General features: G+C 42.1%; 1 protein-coding gene across 3 annotated transcripts in view; it reads left to right on the top strand.

The window, feature by feature from the left end:
- The window catches only part of PDE2A (phosphodiesterase 2A), a 1179840-nt gene that overhangs the window by 1126743 nt on the left and 35187 nt on the right, over positions 1-17910 (top strand). For all 3 annotated transcript variants that reach the window (XM_085623379.1, XM_085623380.1, XM_085623381.1), the window contains 4 exons: positions 3471-3558; positions 4583-4630; positions 8120-8194; positions 10935-11034. In XM_085623379.1, the coding sequence (XP_085479505.1) occupies positions 3471-3558; positions 4583-4630; positions 8120-8194; positions 10935-11034 (311 nt within the window). The remainder of the gene's footprint in view (positions 1-3470; positions 3559-4582; positions 4631-8119; positions 8195-10934; positions 11035-17910) is intronic.

The raw sequence follows: 17910 nt of genomic DNA, 5'->3' as shown, positions 1-17910 counted from the left end.
ACCTCAAGGCTTTGGTCTTTGACAAAGTCTTGTGAGGCAGTTAGCTGATTAAAGGCAAACAGCCGGGTACTTTATGATAACTTCAAGAAAGTGGGAAAAAAAAAACAATACTACAGTCCAATGATAGACTTGAAACAAGTTCAGGACTTTAAGACCATAGGATCTTGAAGAATCGCTGTGCACTTATGGTGCCTCTAAAATTCGTCTTAACCCCCCGGCTGAACATCCCTTTACAAAACTGCTTAATTCTTAAAGCTAAGGATGTGTGTAACAAACACATTTTTAATTTAATCGCATGCTACTGTGGCTTGGAGGCAGTGTAAAAGAGGAAGAACTTGATGCTTAGTTGAGATAAATGTGATGATCTGAGTCATATGATTTAGGACCTGTGTTATGAATGTCATTGATAAGAACACAGGAGCAGGCAATAGAGTACTTTGGGGAACAGGAGAGACCAAGAGCAGTTGTAAGATATCAGGTTGTTTTTGAAGAGCATGGAAAAAGGAAATTCTGGGCCTGATTGATACATTTGTCAGACAGATGTATGTTTGTCACGGTGACAGAATAAAATACTTGGTTGCCCTGACAGATATGCTGTCTACCAAAGATAGAGATGTCCGCTGGCCCCGCGTACATCTCTTAACATTGCAAGGACCTGCTGTCATGGTGATTCCTGTCAATGTTGTAAAAGTTTGCCTGTCGACTCCGTCAAACATGATGGCCCTTCCAAAAACTTTTACGTGTATTCATGAAAAATGTAAAACTGTTTCCCCCCACACCATGAGAGATTTGACCCATGGTGTGTTTATTTTCTTTTTAGTGTCCATTACCACCAGATTTTACCTTGGGGTGAGAGACCACAAAAACAAGCTGTCCCACTGCCAACTCTAAATAGGGCGGGTGGTCAGATGGCTAACCTCTGATGGCATATATTGTGTCGAGCCATCAGAGGATTTTGTCTGCGACTTCGCAAAAGTAGGCTCTGTTGTCACCATCTCATAATGAGGGAGGCCGACAGTTTGGTGGAGAGGGTACACTGTCATAGTTGTAATGTAGTTTGCATAAGCAGTATACTGGCTGCCAAACTCTAAATCAGGGCCTATTGGTTTTAGGATATGACTAGTGTGATAGTTCTAATGTTTTGATTTGTATAACTATTTTCTATTAAAATATATAGGGCCAGATTTGCTAAATTCTCACGCAACTCAGCAGCCAAAAATGCTGTGCTGCGCTGCATTGCATGAGAAGAAGAGAGCAGGCAAGTGCCATATCTACATGATATGGCTCTCTCCTTCCCTCTCTCTAAGCCTGGTGCCTTATTTTGCTGCCATGCACCGCATGCACACCTTTGAGCCATAGTGAAGGGTGTGAGTCTAGCAAAAGTTTTGTACTGGAATGCTTCCAGTACAAAATACTATACCTAGACAACGTTTAGAACTTTTCCTACTTTGTATGCGTACTGCACAGTGCAGCACATAGGCAAAGTCAGAAAAGAAAGGAAAAATTAAAACATTTATCCTTTTAACACATGCTTTCAAGTGGCATTAATATTTGATGCAAGCCCCGTCTAAGATTTTTGGTAGATAGGGTTTTGCATCAAAAAGCATGAGTGGGTGCATGGGAACGCCCCTTGGGCATCCCCCATGTAACGCCCCCCTGAAGTAAAGTAACGCAATGTAGTGATTTGCACTGCTTTGTTTTAGGCACTTTTCCCGCGAAAAAAAAAACAAGTTTTGTGCAGAAAAGTAAATAACAAAAATATATTTTGTGCTGGTTTGCAAACACATCGCACAATGTTTGTAAACTGTCCCATAGTTTTGAAAAATGTTTTAACAGAAAAATCTCAAAAGTATTTTACATATGATAAAGCTAAAAGGAAGTTGATGTTAGGACTTAGAAGGTCATGTAAAGGGGAACTTTACCCACATTTTGTAAATATGAAAAGTTCTGCTAGGAGCCCATTATTTGCTTTAGAACTTTTTTAAATGGGCATGTGAGACAAACACTAATCTGTGAAACTACCTGAAAGTAGAGGTAAGTATACAATATCTGTAAAATAGAGGGTAGCTTGTCTGGTTGTAAATACATTAAGATATGTAAAAGGTAAAGGCAGGGGATGGCCACTAGAGCAATCAGGATTGCAGAGGATGGGCACTAGATCAATCACTTATACTTTCTTCGTGTAGATTAATTTAACTTAGATTTACACATGGACCTGGCAGGCCTGTAGGCCATCTTATTCTCACAAATGTAAATAAATTTCTTACTGCCTCTTTAAGCTACATAAGGTCTTTCCCTTGTCTGTCAGCTGGAGTGGCCAACCACAATTCCAATTCAGCTCCAACCACAAATCTACGGTCTGTCTAGGATATAAGCACTCCTTACGACAGTCAGAAAACATAAGGCTGAGGTTAGATACTCATAGATAGCCTTAGAGTCAGCATACAAAGGTGGTATATATAGATTTTATTAGAAGAAGAAGGTGGACCTCAAGCAACAGAAGCCTGGGTTTGGGGTACATTTACATGATGTCTCAATGTCATGCCAAGGATCTTTGAGGATAAAAGTGGTCTAGTAGCAACCCATGACTGCTATGTGTGCAGATGCATGTGCCATGCTATGACAAAAGGATATGCAAAAAGAACAATTTGTCCATCATGTGTTCATTTTGCTTATGCTAAAAGTAGAAGCACCTTCAGGAACACTTAAAACAAGTCATCAGCAGAGCACACTCTCTAAGGGACAATTCAGCTCCAACCACAAATCTACTGTCTGTCTAGGATATAAGCGAGCACTCCTTACGACAGTCAGAAAGCACCCCCTTCACCTCCCTATTTATGTTGGCTATTGTTGCGAACCAACTGAGGACATTCCTCATCTGTAAGATGAACATTTATAAGAGAGTGATATGTTACTTTGTACTAATGATAGACTCATTTGGTGTTGTCTCCTCTTCAGTGAAGGACTAGAAGCTGAAAGCAATCCTGGAAAAATTATACAAACCAGTCCCTTATTGTACAAAGCGTGCACAGCAAATGAGTTTGATCATCTCTAGGAGGAATTGAGAAAGCAAATAATATATCTGGCTAGAAGAAGGTAGTGTGTGTTCCTCAGGGCTGTTTACCAGGGTAAACTCCTGATGACACAATCCACATCTAAAAGCAGATGCTTATCCTCAGCCCATCAGGGTTTTTCCCTCAATCAGGTGGCCAGTCCTACTCAGCTCCTCTGTACAGATCCTTTGGTTAGAAGAGTCAAATACAATCATTTGAAAGTAATTGATTATGAAAAAGAAATGAAACATTCAGGTGCCAACTATTGGCCATGCAAACTGTGTAATCATGTGGTTCTTAATCAGAGCATTATGCCTTTATTCTTTCTTGTCTTGCAACTAGTGTTGATGCCGTGTTACTGCAGATGTCCGACTGCCATATCTAAGGTGTTGTCCGATTTGTTTTATTTCCTTTCAGGGATATAGAAATTTTTGCCTTGTTTGTCTCCTGTATGTGCCACGACCTAGACCATCGAGGAACAAATAACTCTTTCCAAGTAGCATCGGTAAGAAAAACACCTGAAGATTTCTCCACTCTGTTTATCACCAGGTTTCCATCAGTAGATTGAAGATACTCATTACATGATAACAGGCTAACAAGCAGGAAGCGGAATTTACAGTTCTGCATTGTGGGCAGAGTTCTGCGGTAGTGAAGATAAATGAGAATTTTCATCCCAACTTATAGACTGGATAATATTAAACAACACATGCTGAGCCATTTAGGCCCTGGTGGGTAGCCCGTCAGCCGCTAGGTCACCAGAGGCTATGCCCTCCACCCTCCTGGCAGAGGACCGCCCATCCTAGTTAGGGATCCCCTCCAATATGGCAGGGATGTCTAAGTCTTCAGTTTTGGTTCTTCTTCTTTCATCTGTACATGTATAAATCACTTTCCATACATCTACTGAAAATATGGAATGGGTTGTAAGCCCTAAGGTTCAATTATGTCTACTTTACCTTGTACGGTTATTATGAATTCATCAGGACATCATGTAGGGCAGTGCGTCATCCAGGAATCTATGCCATCTGACCATGGCAACACATAATGTAAAAGGATATCACCCAATTAATTTCCCTGGTTCAGCAAGGTAAGATCTTTTCTGCAGACTCAATTTAAACTAAATTGTGTTCCGGTGCCCATAAAGAGGCATATTTTGTATGTTATACGTGCAGTCCATTTGAAAGCCATAATGAGTTATTTTCCCATCTGTGGGATCCTGGCCTCTGCATTTACCCAAACCCACACAATTCTAGACTGGAGGTTATAAACGGACAACACAATAACAGAAGATAACTCAAATGAGTGGGGCTCGCAGACACATCTTAAGCACCAGGCCATAGATGGGGAAGGAAGACATTAGTGGTGGCTTATTGTACAGTCAAACACTTCAACAATGAGGTACAGCCATGCATGGAAAGGGGTACACTGAAGTAGTGTTCAAACATACCTCATGGATTGCTGAAACAAGATTTGTTGACATCAGAGTCATTTTTGTTCAACAAACTTTACAAAAAGTTATTTTAATCTTTCAGAAATCAGTATTGGCAGCATTGTACAGCTCTGAGGGATCTGTGATGGAGGTAAGGGTGCATGTCTTTTCACATAAAAATACTATCCAACATTGGAAAGCTACCGTCAACACACATGCTTCTACCTGTGGCCCTAATTTCACATTGCATGACTCACAAAACACCTGTATGGCCATGTGGTAAGGCAAGGTTGCATAAGCCTGTTTTTGTTCATTCCACTTCAGTGAGATACTGTGCTGTGCTAATGTTGGTGGGAAGCACACTGGCCTGCAGACACGCAATGTAGCAAACATAGGTGACATAATTTTCTTTAGTGGCCTAATGTAGTGTGTGTTTTTTCTTGCATTATGATATTGCGAAATACATGCAAAACTCAATCATATATATCAATGAGAAAAACGTACAAAATCCCTAATACAGAGTGGTGGGACTGATAATATGGTGTTAGATTACTTTCATCTCACTGGAAGATAAAAGAAACATTTACTCGTCCAGCGGCAGTGAAGAAAAGTCATCAGGAGCTTAAAAAGAAAAAAGCGGGAAATCTCCCAAGACTTCAGAATGGCTCCATTCTTCCCGAAGGAGGAAAGAAAACCAATTACGAGGCTGTGTTAGGGTCAAGCTCGCCTCAAGTCTGTCCATTACATTATAAAATCACTTTGATTCATGTGCTGAAATGAAAAAAGAAAATGAATTGTGTTTAGAATCTGTGGGTGAAATGAAGGCTTGAATGTGGCAGAGCATGTGAAACCTCATTGTACTTTTGAGAAGTAAAATAGTTCCTCATGCACTGCAATGGAATCACTCCTTTGGAGGTGAAATGATACACCAAACCACCGAGACCGTGTGGTAAGAGGGAAATATTCCTATGAAACCCACTGTATGTCCATTTATAGGAATTAGTCATTAAATGTCGGACAGACAGGTAAAGCTGTTAGTAGAAAAAAGCGGTAAAAGGATCCGAATTCAAAAATTAAAGTTAGCCATACCTACATCCGTCCAAGTCAGTCACTGAATACAATGCACATGGACCATGCTGGACATGCACAGCAAGAGGCATTATTGTGCATCACATGTATCCCTGAGGACACCATGTGACTGTGAATCCAAAATGTATGTGATAGGCAGCGTTTGGAGGAAGCCCACACCTCATGTTATTATGCTATTTTAGAGAGGACCTATCTAAGGATACTATTTAGGGGTTAAACCCACAACCTAAGGTCGGGTTTAGCTCAGCGGCTCCTTCTCAAACATGAAAAACCCACAACCTAACTCCCAATATCCCTCAATGGAGAGTCCATGAGTAAGTTTGAGGCACATTAAGCGGCTCCATAAAGACCACCTATATTTCAAGAAGCTTGAGGGAAGGGAACTATACCCCTGTATCTGTTGCATCTGACTCTTCCTGTCAAAAGAGGATAAGATGTCCTTAATCACTTCTAGTGTGTAAAGGTTACACAGACAACCCTGCTCGACCTCCTCTGGCATCTCAGAAAGCTGAGAGGCCCAAGGAGGAGCCATTCTCAAACCCTCCCATACACATTATATATTGTCATTTCTGGAAGGCCTCTTGTGCAAAGCCCTTTCAGGTGTTCTGATGTGGTCATTGATGCTGTTTTTTATTTTTACTCAATAACTTTCTGACTTCAGTGTCTAGAACGTTGAACTGCCACAATCAATGCTAAACTACACCTTACGCGTTCCGAGCTCTGAATGGCATGAGCTCCTGAACTGCTTAGACGTACCTCGGCCAGACCATCCTTTGTGGGACCTATAAAAGCAAAAAGGTGATGCGTAGAATGCTTACATTATTGGCCCACTATGTCACTCCGGACAGAGGCCAGCCATATGCAAAAGAGACTTAATCCTAATCCTGCAACAACAAGAACAGTGCAGACCAATTGCAAGGTCAGGTTCCCTCTGAACAGGAACACAAGCAACCCAGACCTGTTTGAGCCGTATTGGACCTCCTCAGTGAGGAGTAGCATGTGTCCTAGGTACAGTGAAAATGGGGCCCAAGAATGTGCATACTAGTCACACTTAGGGCATCTCACGTACAAAAACAAAGACGTGACGGGTGGAATGCTCGAATTATTCTCAGTCAATGGTTTTTGCTAGGGCTGCATTCCAGTCCATCATTTTTTGCCCAGGTGCCAATCCAGAGACTAGCCATGATGTCAAGTCCTTGTAAGTGACTTATATTTCCCTATCACTACCAAAATGAAAGTCAGGGTGTAATGGAATCTGCGTTGAAGAAATGGTTGTTTTCACAATGTATGCCCTGGTACTCATTCACGCGGTTACTGAGCGATTTTTTGAGAGTGTAAATTCTTATTTGCTAATAGAAGTACTGCTATTGCATGCTGATTCTACAGGGGTTTCCCTCTGGACGTAAAGAAGGTAAAACTGAATGGAATATTCCAAAAAGGAATACATTTTGATTGCTATTCGAGTTGTATTTTGCACAATACTTTACAAAGATACCGCTGACCTCTTACGTCAGCCTTATTTAAAGGCACTGCAGATGGCTTCCAAGATGGAGTCCTCGCCCAAACGCATAAACTGCATTGTTGAAACTGGGTTTAGCTATTGGAAGATGGTGCTTTAGGACTGTAATGGAGAGTAATGCAATCAGAGGCAGATGTTGCTGCTTTATGGCTTCAGTGGCTCTTCGCTTCTAATCCATCCCACCGCTCACATCGCCACCTCTTCACATTGTACTAAAATAGACAAGTCAAGTTGGCAATGCAGATGATTGTGAGTGAATAGATAAGCACCCATGACAGACTAGGGGTCTGGTTTACAGCTTTGATACTTGATTTTCCATCCACCATTGGGGTCGATGTAGCACTTCTACCGCAGAGAAGGTGGAGTTAACAGCACAATCAGTTGCCTTCAACCACTGTTAGATGGGGCCAATCATTGCTGTATGTACTGTATCATAAACCCAGATTCTGAGGAATATAAGGTCACCCCAGTAAATTATTGTTGGCTGTTTCAATGTAAGCTAGGAGACTCCTCCTTGGCCTACGTGTTAAAATAATGTGAAAGAGATGCAAGGATGAAGAGAATATCCCCTTTTTCCCCTGTGGGTTTCATGCACTGCTTGGGGAGCTCAAAGATACTCATGCACTTTTTAGTGGATATTAACTGAGTGAGTAACCAGTAAGCAGCAGGCAATGATGATGGTATTGGAAAGGTGTCCACTCAATAGTGCTGCAAACAAAGTTAGATTGTTATTGTGAACTGTGTATAAAAAGCTCAGATTTATGCAAATATTTTGGAAATTCACATCAAATAAATGTAGTGCAATAAATCTGAAAGAGAATCATTTGCATAGTCAGTGGTTAGCTTGAAACCTGAATAGTTCTAGCCCTCATAGATCAATGATGAAAACACTTGACGTACACGATCAAAATGGGGGATTTGGGAGGTGACAGGTGACATGTAACACTCGTATTTGTAAATTTGTTCTGCAATGCAGCTTCTTATTGACACGAAAATGTCCTCTTCGGTTGACTGTTTGCGGTTTCTCGACAGAGACACCACTTTGCACAGGCCATCGCCATCTTGAACTCCCAAGGCTGCAACATCTTTGATCAGTTCTCAAGGAAGGTGAGTCGAAATATATTTCTTGGCTGCTATGTAACATGTGTGCAAGTCATGCCAGTGGTCTCCTAGCTAACTCAATCAGGCCAAATTCATTTCACATGCACTTTCCTTATAATTAAAAAAAATTATTGCAGTTCTTTAGGATTTGTGTGGAAGATTTCACTTCGGTATCACTGACCCTCTGATGGGTTTTCGTTTCACTAATGGAACTTCTACCATCTACCAAGCAGTCATCTATATCTACGCCCACTGGTAAACCTGAGTGATATTAGAGCTGTGTTAGTGATAACACTTTAGTAGTATGATATTTTTTATTGTGCATAGAAAAAAGTGACACTTCCCACTTCAGAGTCGTCTTAAGAGTGGGGATGCAGTCTACTTGTCCTTCGATGTTTTTCCTGGTTCTTCCATTCCGAGGGATATTACTCCATATCCTTCAAAGGCGTAGCCTTAATCTATCTGTCTGTCTATCTATCTATCTATCTGGATGGGGATGGACTATTAGTTCTCAGGCAATTTCTGCAGGGTAAAGATCTGTAATTGCTTCAGGTTTTTTAGTCTTCCATATGAATTTCAGACCCATCTCCCATTTATTAACGTTAAGAGATTGTATGGTAAGGGCATGACATGATTAATGAATTTGTCTGTAAATGCGCAGTAAGCACCCCAAGGAATCGCAAATGTATTTAGTATTTTTAGACATTTTAAAGTCTGATGATTTTAATTGTTTTATTGGATTTTATAGTTTTAACGGAAAGTTTTTAAACAATTTTTTGTTACATATGGGTCATGAGATTATTCTTTGTATTTCTGCTTTGATGACATATCTGTCAATAAAGCTAATTAAGATGATGATGATATTACTCCATATCCTTCAAAGGCTTAGCCTTAATCTATCTGTCTATCTGTCTGTCTGCCTGTCTGTCTGTCTGTCTGTCTATCTGTCTGTCTGCCTGTCTGCCTGTCTGTCTGTCTATCTGTCTATCTGTCTATCTATCTACCAATCTATCTACCAATCTATCTATCTATCTATCTATCTATCTATCTATCTATCTATCTATCTATCTATCTATCTATCTATCTATCTATCTATCTATCTATCTATCTATCTATCTATCTATCTATCTATCTATCTATCTGTCTGTCTGTCTGTCTGTCTGTCTGTCTGTCTGTCTGTCTGTCTGTCTGTCTGTCTGTCTGTCTGTCTATCTGTCTGTCTGTCTGTCTGTCTATCTATCTACCAATCTATCTATCTACCAGTCTATCTATCTATCTATCTACCAGTCTATCTATCTATCTATCTGTCTATCTATCTATCTATCTATCTATCTATCTATCTGTCTATCTATCTGTCTATCTATCTATCTGTCTGTCTGTCTGTCTGTCTGTCTGTCTGTCTGTCTGTCTGTCTGTCTGTCTGTCTGTCTGTCTGTCTGTCTGTCTGTCTGTCTGTCTGTCTGTCCGTCTGTCTATCTATCTATCTACCAATCTTATCTACCAATCTATCTACCAATCTATCTATCTATCTATCTATCTATCTATCTATCTATCTATCTATCTATCTATCTATCTATCTATCTATCTATCTATCTATCTGTCTGTCTGTCTGTCTGTCTGTCTGTCTGTCTGTCTGTCTGTCTGTCTGTCTGTCTGTCTGTCTGTCTGTCTGTCTATCTATCTATCAGGGTCTCTCTCCCCCTCTTCTAAACCTTCCCCCTACTGGGACCTGTTTCTCATCTGGGAGAGAGAGACAAAAAGCAGGAGTTTTCCACCAATCTGCTGCTAGCAGGGTTCTCCACTACCCTTCTCTCCTTCCAGGCATATAAAAGTTTGTCTGGAGGTTGTCCCGCCTGAAATGCCACCTTTTATCCTGGGGTTGCCTCTTGTTGTCCTTCTATGTGTGATTCTCTTCCCTTCATGCTCTTCAAGTGGCTATTTCCTTTTACTACATGAATCTAGAGTTCAAAAAAGGTCAAGGCCATCAGAAAACCTGACCTCCATGCATATATCTTAACCACCCTCACCAAATCTCCCTGGCCCTACCAGCTGCCTGAAAAGTTCACCACCGCCAGTGGATTATGTCAAACCCACAGTCAGGGCAACATCACACTGGAGTTGAAGAAGTTCAGAACAGAAAAAGCAAGGTAACAGGCCGTCTCCACTTGTGCACTAACATCCCGTTTCTACCAGGACTGACCCAACCCTGCTCCAATATAGGAAAGATTTGAAGACACCTCCCTTCAAAGAACACTACATCAAGATGAAGCAACAGTCCAAGTGCACTGTCAAAACCCAGTTACCCCTCTCGTCACTTGTTGCCTGTATCTGTGCCATTGACCATGTACAGCTCTTCATGCCTTTTAGCTAGGGTCACACCAAACAATAAATACTTACAGACAAACTCACATGCATTTAAAAACAGAGGTAATTTCTTAATAGTCATCCAAAAATGTATTTTGTACACAGAACAGGGTACATACGCTTTCTTCATGAACACTTCAGAAAGCCTTTCTGAATCAAAGGTGTCTTGTAATGTAAGAGCATTTCTGGGATATATTTTATACACATGATTATTCTCATTGTTGATAAATACACATGTGCTATTAGGCCCATTTCCCTTAAATGTAGTAAACTATTACCTTGTTGTTGGATCTATGAATCCTGAGTTTGCGAATGCAAGATTTAAGTTTTCGAATAAATTTTGTGAGTGTAAATATTTCCCTGTGTCTACTTACTCCCCCAGGATTACCAAAGAATGCTTGATCTGATGCGGGAGATAATTCTAGCAACGGATCTGGCGCATCACCTCCGAATCTTCAAGGACCTCCAGAGGATGGCCAATGGTAAGGTCACACGGCAGCATCTTGTCTGCTCGGAGTGGAGCTGTCCAGAGAGGAGGCATCTGATGGTGGCACTCATTTCATTTCATTTCCAAAGACTTTATTCGGATAACAACGTATCCATAAAAGTAAACATATACAGATAAAAACACATTAATAGCAATGTCAAAGTTCATAAGGTAGCAAAATACAATGAACATAGGTAAGGCGCATATAATGAATAGCAAAATACGATTAACTTCATAGGTCTCACATCGTTTTCTGAGCACCCGTAGCTACTCTCAGAAAGGTGCCAGTACGCAGGATCAGTTCAGCATTGTCCATTTTAAGTATGCAATTAAGAGCTTCAAATAAATTAATAGTAGACAGTTTTTTAAAATATGGGATAAACAGCCTTTATGCATATATTTCATATAGTATTTACAAAAGAATAAAAAGTGTAAAAGTGTTTGTCCGCTGTGACGGAGGCACTCAATGATAGGCACTTCCTTCTTGATGTACATGCGATTCAGTTGTACAGTTTTAAACAGGGCGTGTCTCTTAAAGAAAAAATTTGGTGTTGTAATAATTCAAAACAAATCAGGACCTTCATTAATTTACTATCTCTCAGCACAGATGATTACTTTAGCTCAGGGGCGTAGTTTAGTCCATGAGATTTGGGGGGGGGGTGAATCTCAAATTTCTCCCCCAAAAAAGCTATGAGGTGCAGGATGGAGGGGTTAGGTGACCAAGGTTTGAGATGGGTCAGTACTGATTGCATTAGGCAGGCCTCCATCCAGAATGGCACAGTGGGTGAACAATGATGAGTTAGAATGCTACCCTGACCTTTTAAGGTGTCTGATTGCCTGTAATCTGCCTGGAAACCTGAGATTGGCGTAGCTTTCCATGCCTACTAATGCCAATGTTTGTGAATTCAAAAAAGTATTAAATTTGCACCCATTCAAGAAATACTTCTGTAGGCGCAGGCTTACTATGTGGAAAACCAGTCAGTTAAGACCTCTTATTGAAATTAGAAAAATAAGAAAAACCTACACAGATATAGCAGACTCAACTCAGGGCCCCAGATTCTAAAACCAAACCAGGTATGCATTTGAAGGGTGTCACACCCTGAATCCCCCCATACCCCTAGCCCCGCTGAAGCTGTGCCCCACCTCAGCCTGGTAGTACTCCATGGGAACTCATAACTTTGGCCATGTTCAATATAATGGCCAAGAGTCCCTGCCTTAGGATCACTTATTTTAAATATATTTTCACTGCACACACTCTTCTTTGTCTCTGCTACAAGAAACCTTGATGGTAGAGTTGTCAAATAGGTGCATGTGGCAGGCCTCCATGTTTCTAGGTCTTGCCTCTTAGAAATGATTGTTTCAAGTGATCAACAGCCCCATCAAAGCCGGATTCACAAATAGAGGAGGGCATGGAGGCAGATCAATAGGGGGGCCGAGCTAAGCCATTGGTCTGGCTTGGCTGCAAGAGTTTTTTGCACACGCTGAGCCATGAAAACATTAGTTATGTATATTGTGCAACAAAGGTAAAGTAAAAATAGGCTGCAATCCCTTCAAGGTTAAAAAAAGTGTATTTCTTAAACATGGATATAAAGACGTTTATTAAAAGTTGTTTTTAAAAACATTCATGGCTCGCCCCCCAACGACAATGCTGTTAGTGAACTAAGAATCAAGTCAGTAGTCATGTAAACGCTTAATGTGGCCTAGATTATTATAGATGGAGCAACATTACAGACTATTAAATCAAACATAAAAGGTGCTTGTACAATGCACATAGTGAACTGAAGTATTTAAAACTATGCTCATATCAATTATAATAAAGAAAAAGGAGGCTCTGCAAAAGAAAATTTGCCTAGGATCACACAATTTGATGAAGCAGGGAATCCAGTATTGATTCCAGGTTATCTGGTTTCACATTTCGAAATTTAGAGCTGTCTCTCGTTCTCCTATTTGCATAATAGGCCACTGTTTTGTCTTACATTCTCAAAACAAGAAAAACCGACGTAAAGCTAGCAAGCCCGACTCAGGGTCCCCAAATCCAACTGCCAAGCTAAAAATGCGTTTATTTGGGGGTGTCATCCACCAAACACCCCCCGAAGCTATGCTCCTGCTTTAGCTACAAGTATCATTTCTATTCCTCTGTCCATGATTCCACCATGTTTTGTATTTACCGTACCCTATAACTACCAGGGGCCCTATTATGTATAGGACGCACTTTCCCTGTTTGCGCCCTGGCGCACCTTAAAACAGGTGCACCAGGCGCAGACAGAGAAAGTGCACCCTATTACATAGACTACCTTGCCCCCAGGGCAGTCGCGAACATGTGCTGCAAACAGGACAGCACGTTCAGGTGAAATACGGAGCAGCTTTAAAGCAGCCGCTCCTTGTTTCACAGTGCAGACGACAACCCGCCTGCACTTTTAAAAGTGGAGATCCCCTTGCAGGCGGGTGCAATGAGTGACTGCACCCGCCTGCAAGGGGATGTCCTGTGGGTTCATTGGACCCACTCCCCCAACTCAAGAGGGCAGCTCTCAATGGGCACATTGACAGTGCACCCCCTGACAGCTTCTTTGCCTCTGCATCTGTGTCTGTAATAGGGCATAGAGGCAAAGGGACTCCCTAATTTGCATGGGGCACTCCCCCATGCAAATGAGGGAACCCCTCTTGAGGAAGCGCTGGCACTGTATGTGTGCCAGCACTTTCAGTAGTACAGTAGGGCACACACAAGCGTCTGCAGCCCCTTCTATAATACCAAAGTGCCCTGGGGTGCGCAAAGCATGCGCAAATGCCCGTTGCGCCCCAGGGCACATCGTGTAATATGGCCCCGGATGTGTTAAAAACCTCCCCCTTCATTAAAATTTGATAGGTCAAACTAGCCAGACTTTAACAGGAGAAACCAATACAGTAGTTACAGTTCAACTGGAATTTGGTGTCTTAAGCACCAAAACCCACGTTATTCCTCAACATTTCAGAATTGCTGATATTTATCGCATCTACTACATTCCGAACCCCACAGCACTGGATTTTATTGGGTGCGACAAATGGCACCTAGATCTCTTCTAATCAAAATCAGGGCCGTAGTGTTCAATAATACTGTGCACAGCAATATATTACAAGTGTGCCTAAAGCAAATAGATGTTCTCTATTTTAAACACAATTTCACCTGAGAAAGCGAATGAAACACGTCGGCAAAAGACATTCAACTAATGAAAGGACCGATTGGTTCTAAGGTATTGAGCACCAGCCCTTCTCTCGTAGAGACATACTTTTGTGATGCACTCAAGCCTTTCTTGGATCAAAGCGTAGCCACAGAGAGGTTCTAATGACAAACGTCTTTCCATTAGTGCATCACTAACAGAAAATATTTTCCAAATGGGATCTCTGGTTCCAGGACCATACATGTTGTTTTCAAAGACTTGATGGCCAGCTGCGTCCTGGCTTGCCCGTAGGTGTCCCTGGCACTGTCCCTCCTCCTTCTGAACTTATAATCGTGAAGTCAGTACCAGGCAGTGGCGGCTCCACCGCTAAGGCGCAGGAGCGTCGTCCCACTGCTTTTAGCAGTGTAAATAAAGAACACATTAAATGATAATAACAAAGTTATTATAAATTCATGTTTCCTTGCTGCTTTGCGGGCGGGCACGCTGGGCTGCTCTGCTCTCAGAGCAGGGCAGGGGAGGAGTCATGAGCACTTTGCATGTTCTCTATGTGGGCTTACATTACTGCCTGTGAGGAGAACATGCCCGGGCCCCCAGCCCCCGTCTGAGCGCCGGACCATGGCGCTCAGACCAATCGCAACGCTGCATTGCATGGACCATGGCGCTCAGACCAATCGCAACGCTGCATTGCATGGTTGTGATTGGTCAGTGGAGCGTAGGTGATTACCAATCACAACGCTGCATTGTAGGGTTGTGATTGGTCAGAGGAGCGTAGGTGATTACCAATCACAACGCTGCATTGTAGGGTTGTGATTGGTCAGTGGAGCGTAGGTGATTACCAATCACAACGCTGCATTGCAGCATTGTGATTAGTCAAGGTAGCCTGGGTGCTTCCTGGTTCCTTTTCGGTGCCGATGGAGTCCTGTCGGGGAGGAGACGCGGCGGCGATAAGATAAGTTATTATTGTTTTTTTACATCTCTCAGCCCTGCTTCCGCCTCGCAACCCCCGATCGTGGCCCCTGCAGGCGTAAGGGCGAGATGAGAGGTCATCGCTGTGATGTTACAGGTCAAGTGGTGCAATTTCTGCTACCGCTGGCATTTTGGTGAATCAACATAATTCAGGAGCGAGAACTATATTCGTATTTTTAGATGCATATTTGTTACCTTTCACAATAAAAAGCTTTAGGTCTTCTCTGCTCAATTACATTTCCTGCCCTGCTTCATGTGCTATTAAACAAACCTGGCCTTCTCCACACTTTATTTATTGGTGCAGGACTGCAGTGTCATTCCAGGTTTAGTGCCTCAGAGTGGACGATAACACTGCAATACTGCAAATGTTTGTACATGCTTAGTGCCAGTTCTCAAAATGTAGAGTTTTTTCCCGTATAAATTTTGTCAAGATTTACCTATTAAAATTTTTGCGGTGGAAATTTTTACATATTTGAGAATCTACATCCGTGCCACAAACTCCTGAACTTGGATTCCCACCGCCCTTAAAACGAGGGACTATATCTGCTGGATCCCTTCCTGCCTGGCCAAAACAGCCATATAGGTATTGTCATTTCTCTCAGCGCCCTAATGAATTTTTGATGTAACTAATATAGTCAAAAATAGAACAAGCATTGGCAAAGCTAATAGACTTGGCATTGGGTGCCAGCTTTTCGGCTTTTTCAATGTTTCTTTTATTGTGCTCTAGTTTATTGAAAACCTATTTTTTGGGAAGCTGCCAGGCCCTCGTCAATCTAAAAAATAAAGAAACCTTTGACTAAAAGCAACAATATTGTTTCGTCTCATAAAGCACACATGGCCATAGTAGTCCCTGACACATAAGCAAACTACTTTGTGTGTGGATGTGCTCCTTGTAAAATTGCAGAATGCTGTCATTCGCAGTGTAGTTGGTCACTGCCGGAAGTGGGCTGACCCACTGCACTGTGTTGTCTGCTGTATTGGGAGGAAGACCAATGTGAATGACACAATAACAGACCAATGAAGAGACCTGGCTGAAACACCCTCATCAGTATAATATGCACATAATTTTAGTGAAATCAAAAGGTCGTGGCTAGCAACAAACCTAATAAAAATATAATATATAATCAGGACATCATATGGAGGTTTCCATTATTGTACACCCTTAGTGTCTTTGAACTGCTCAGCAATCTCCCCCTCGTTCAGCACGCCCAATTCTTCCTAGCAGTATACTTTATTTAGTAGATTTAGCCAAGATTTGAATAGTATTTCAACTGTTTTATTAAAATTGAACAGTGCATTCAACATGAGAGCTCAGATCTAAGCTCCAGCCTTAACTAGCTCATGTTGATTAACTACATAATAATAACTACTAAATTACTCGTTTGAAATATAGCATTGTTTGGCAACTGCCTGCCCTCTTGACACATAGTAGACAGTACAATGTATTTATTGTCTCAAATTATATTACATATGTTTGTGGCAAAAATGGATGTACAACTGAGTTTTAACATGTATGTCAGGAGCATACCGTCCTTGAGGGGTGGGCGGCGCGAGCTCAGGCTGTGTGCTGATTGTTGTTTCGCTGTGACCTGCTTCTCTCTACTGGTTCATCCTCCCCCAACTCCAGCAACAAATAATGCGTTTGAGATCCATGCAGCAAAACCTGCAAAAACAATAAGTGCGGTCTGCCTTCCTTAGGTTTGTTTAGACCTATGCTAGCAGGTGCTACAGAGCTCAAAGCACTCAGCCCTGGTAATGGGAGTGCTGCAGAAGACTTCAGTGACATGCTCAGAGGTCCAAGATGCTGTGTGTCCTGGAGTAGGTTGGGGGGGGAGGGGTTGATTTAGAGTTTGGCGCACAGGGTACTCTCTGGCAAATGCGGAGGAGTACCCGGTCTGTCAAACTCTAGGCCCATCAGCCTCATTTAGAGGTTGGTTGACTGTAAGATTTCCATCAGTGACTCCATTGACAGAAATCTCACTCAGCCCACTCTATTTAGAGTATACAGTGTGATGTCTTTTCTTCTGTCTGCCACCGCCAGGAAGAGCCATTATTGTCATACATGAAATATTCTGTCTAGCACTGTGTGTGTTATTTAATCAGCTGAATGACCCAACAAGCACTCCTTACATTGTTTTTGATATAATACTCTCGCAGACTGTAGGGGTCATTCATTTTTTTGTTTTTCAGAAACAAACTCCCACTTTGGGAAGTTTGCCTCTGGAAAACAAAAAAAGTTAAACATTTAGTGAACACCATCAAAACAGCCACTCACAGTGTGCTATGAAGGATGCATAATTCATTCCTGCCAACTTTCAGATATATTTGACTAGATTAGAGGAGGTGGGGGTCTAAAGGTGTGAGGTCAATGGAGGGGCGTGGCTTAAGCCTATCATTTTTATGAAGCATGAGTGGGTGGGTTCATGGAGAGTGGGTGGGGCCTTATGTCAGAACTGACCCGACCCCACCCCTTAAGAAATGCTTCTGAAGGGCTGCTACTGGCCAGGAAAATTTGGAAAACCCCCCCCCATGGACATCAGCAGTCCTCAATCTCCAAACAATAGCTGGAAACCCACACTATACAAGTGTTTCCAGCTCATGTCATCTCCCACCGTGCAATATTGGATCCTCACTGGGAGACCGTGTGAGCAGAGATGACACTGTGAGACTCAGGGTGGGACTGAGTGTGTTGGCAGGTCTGAAAATATCACGCGTAGTCTAAATCTGAGTCAGAGGAGAGCGGCGAGTGG

The sequence above is a fragment of the Triturus cristatus genome, chromosome 8, assembly GCF_964204655.1.
Source record: "Triturus cristatus chromosome 8, aTriCri1.1, whole genome shotgun sequence".
Taxonomy (NCBI): Eukaryota; Metazoa; Chordata; class Amphibia; order Caudata; family Salamandridae; genus Triturus; species Triturus cristatus.
This window is presented reverse-complemented; position numbering and strand designations above follow the sequence as displayed.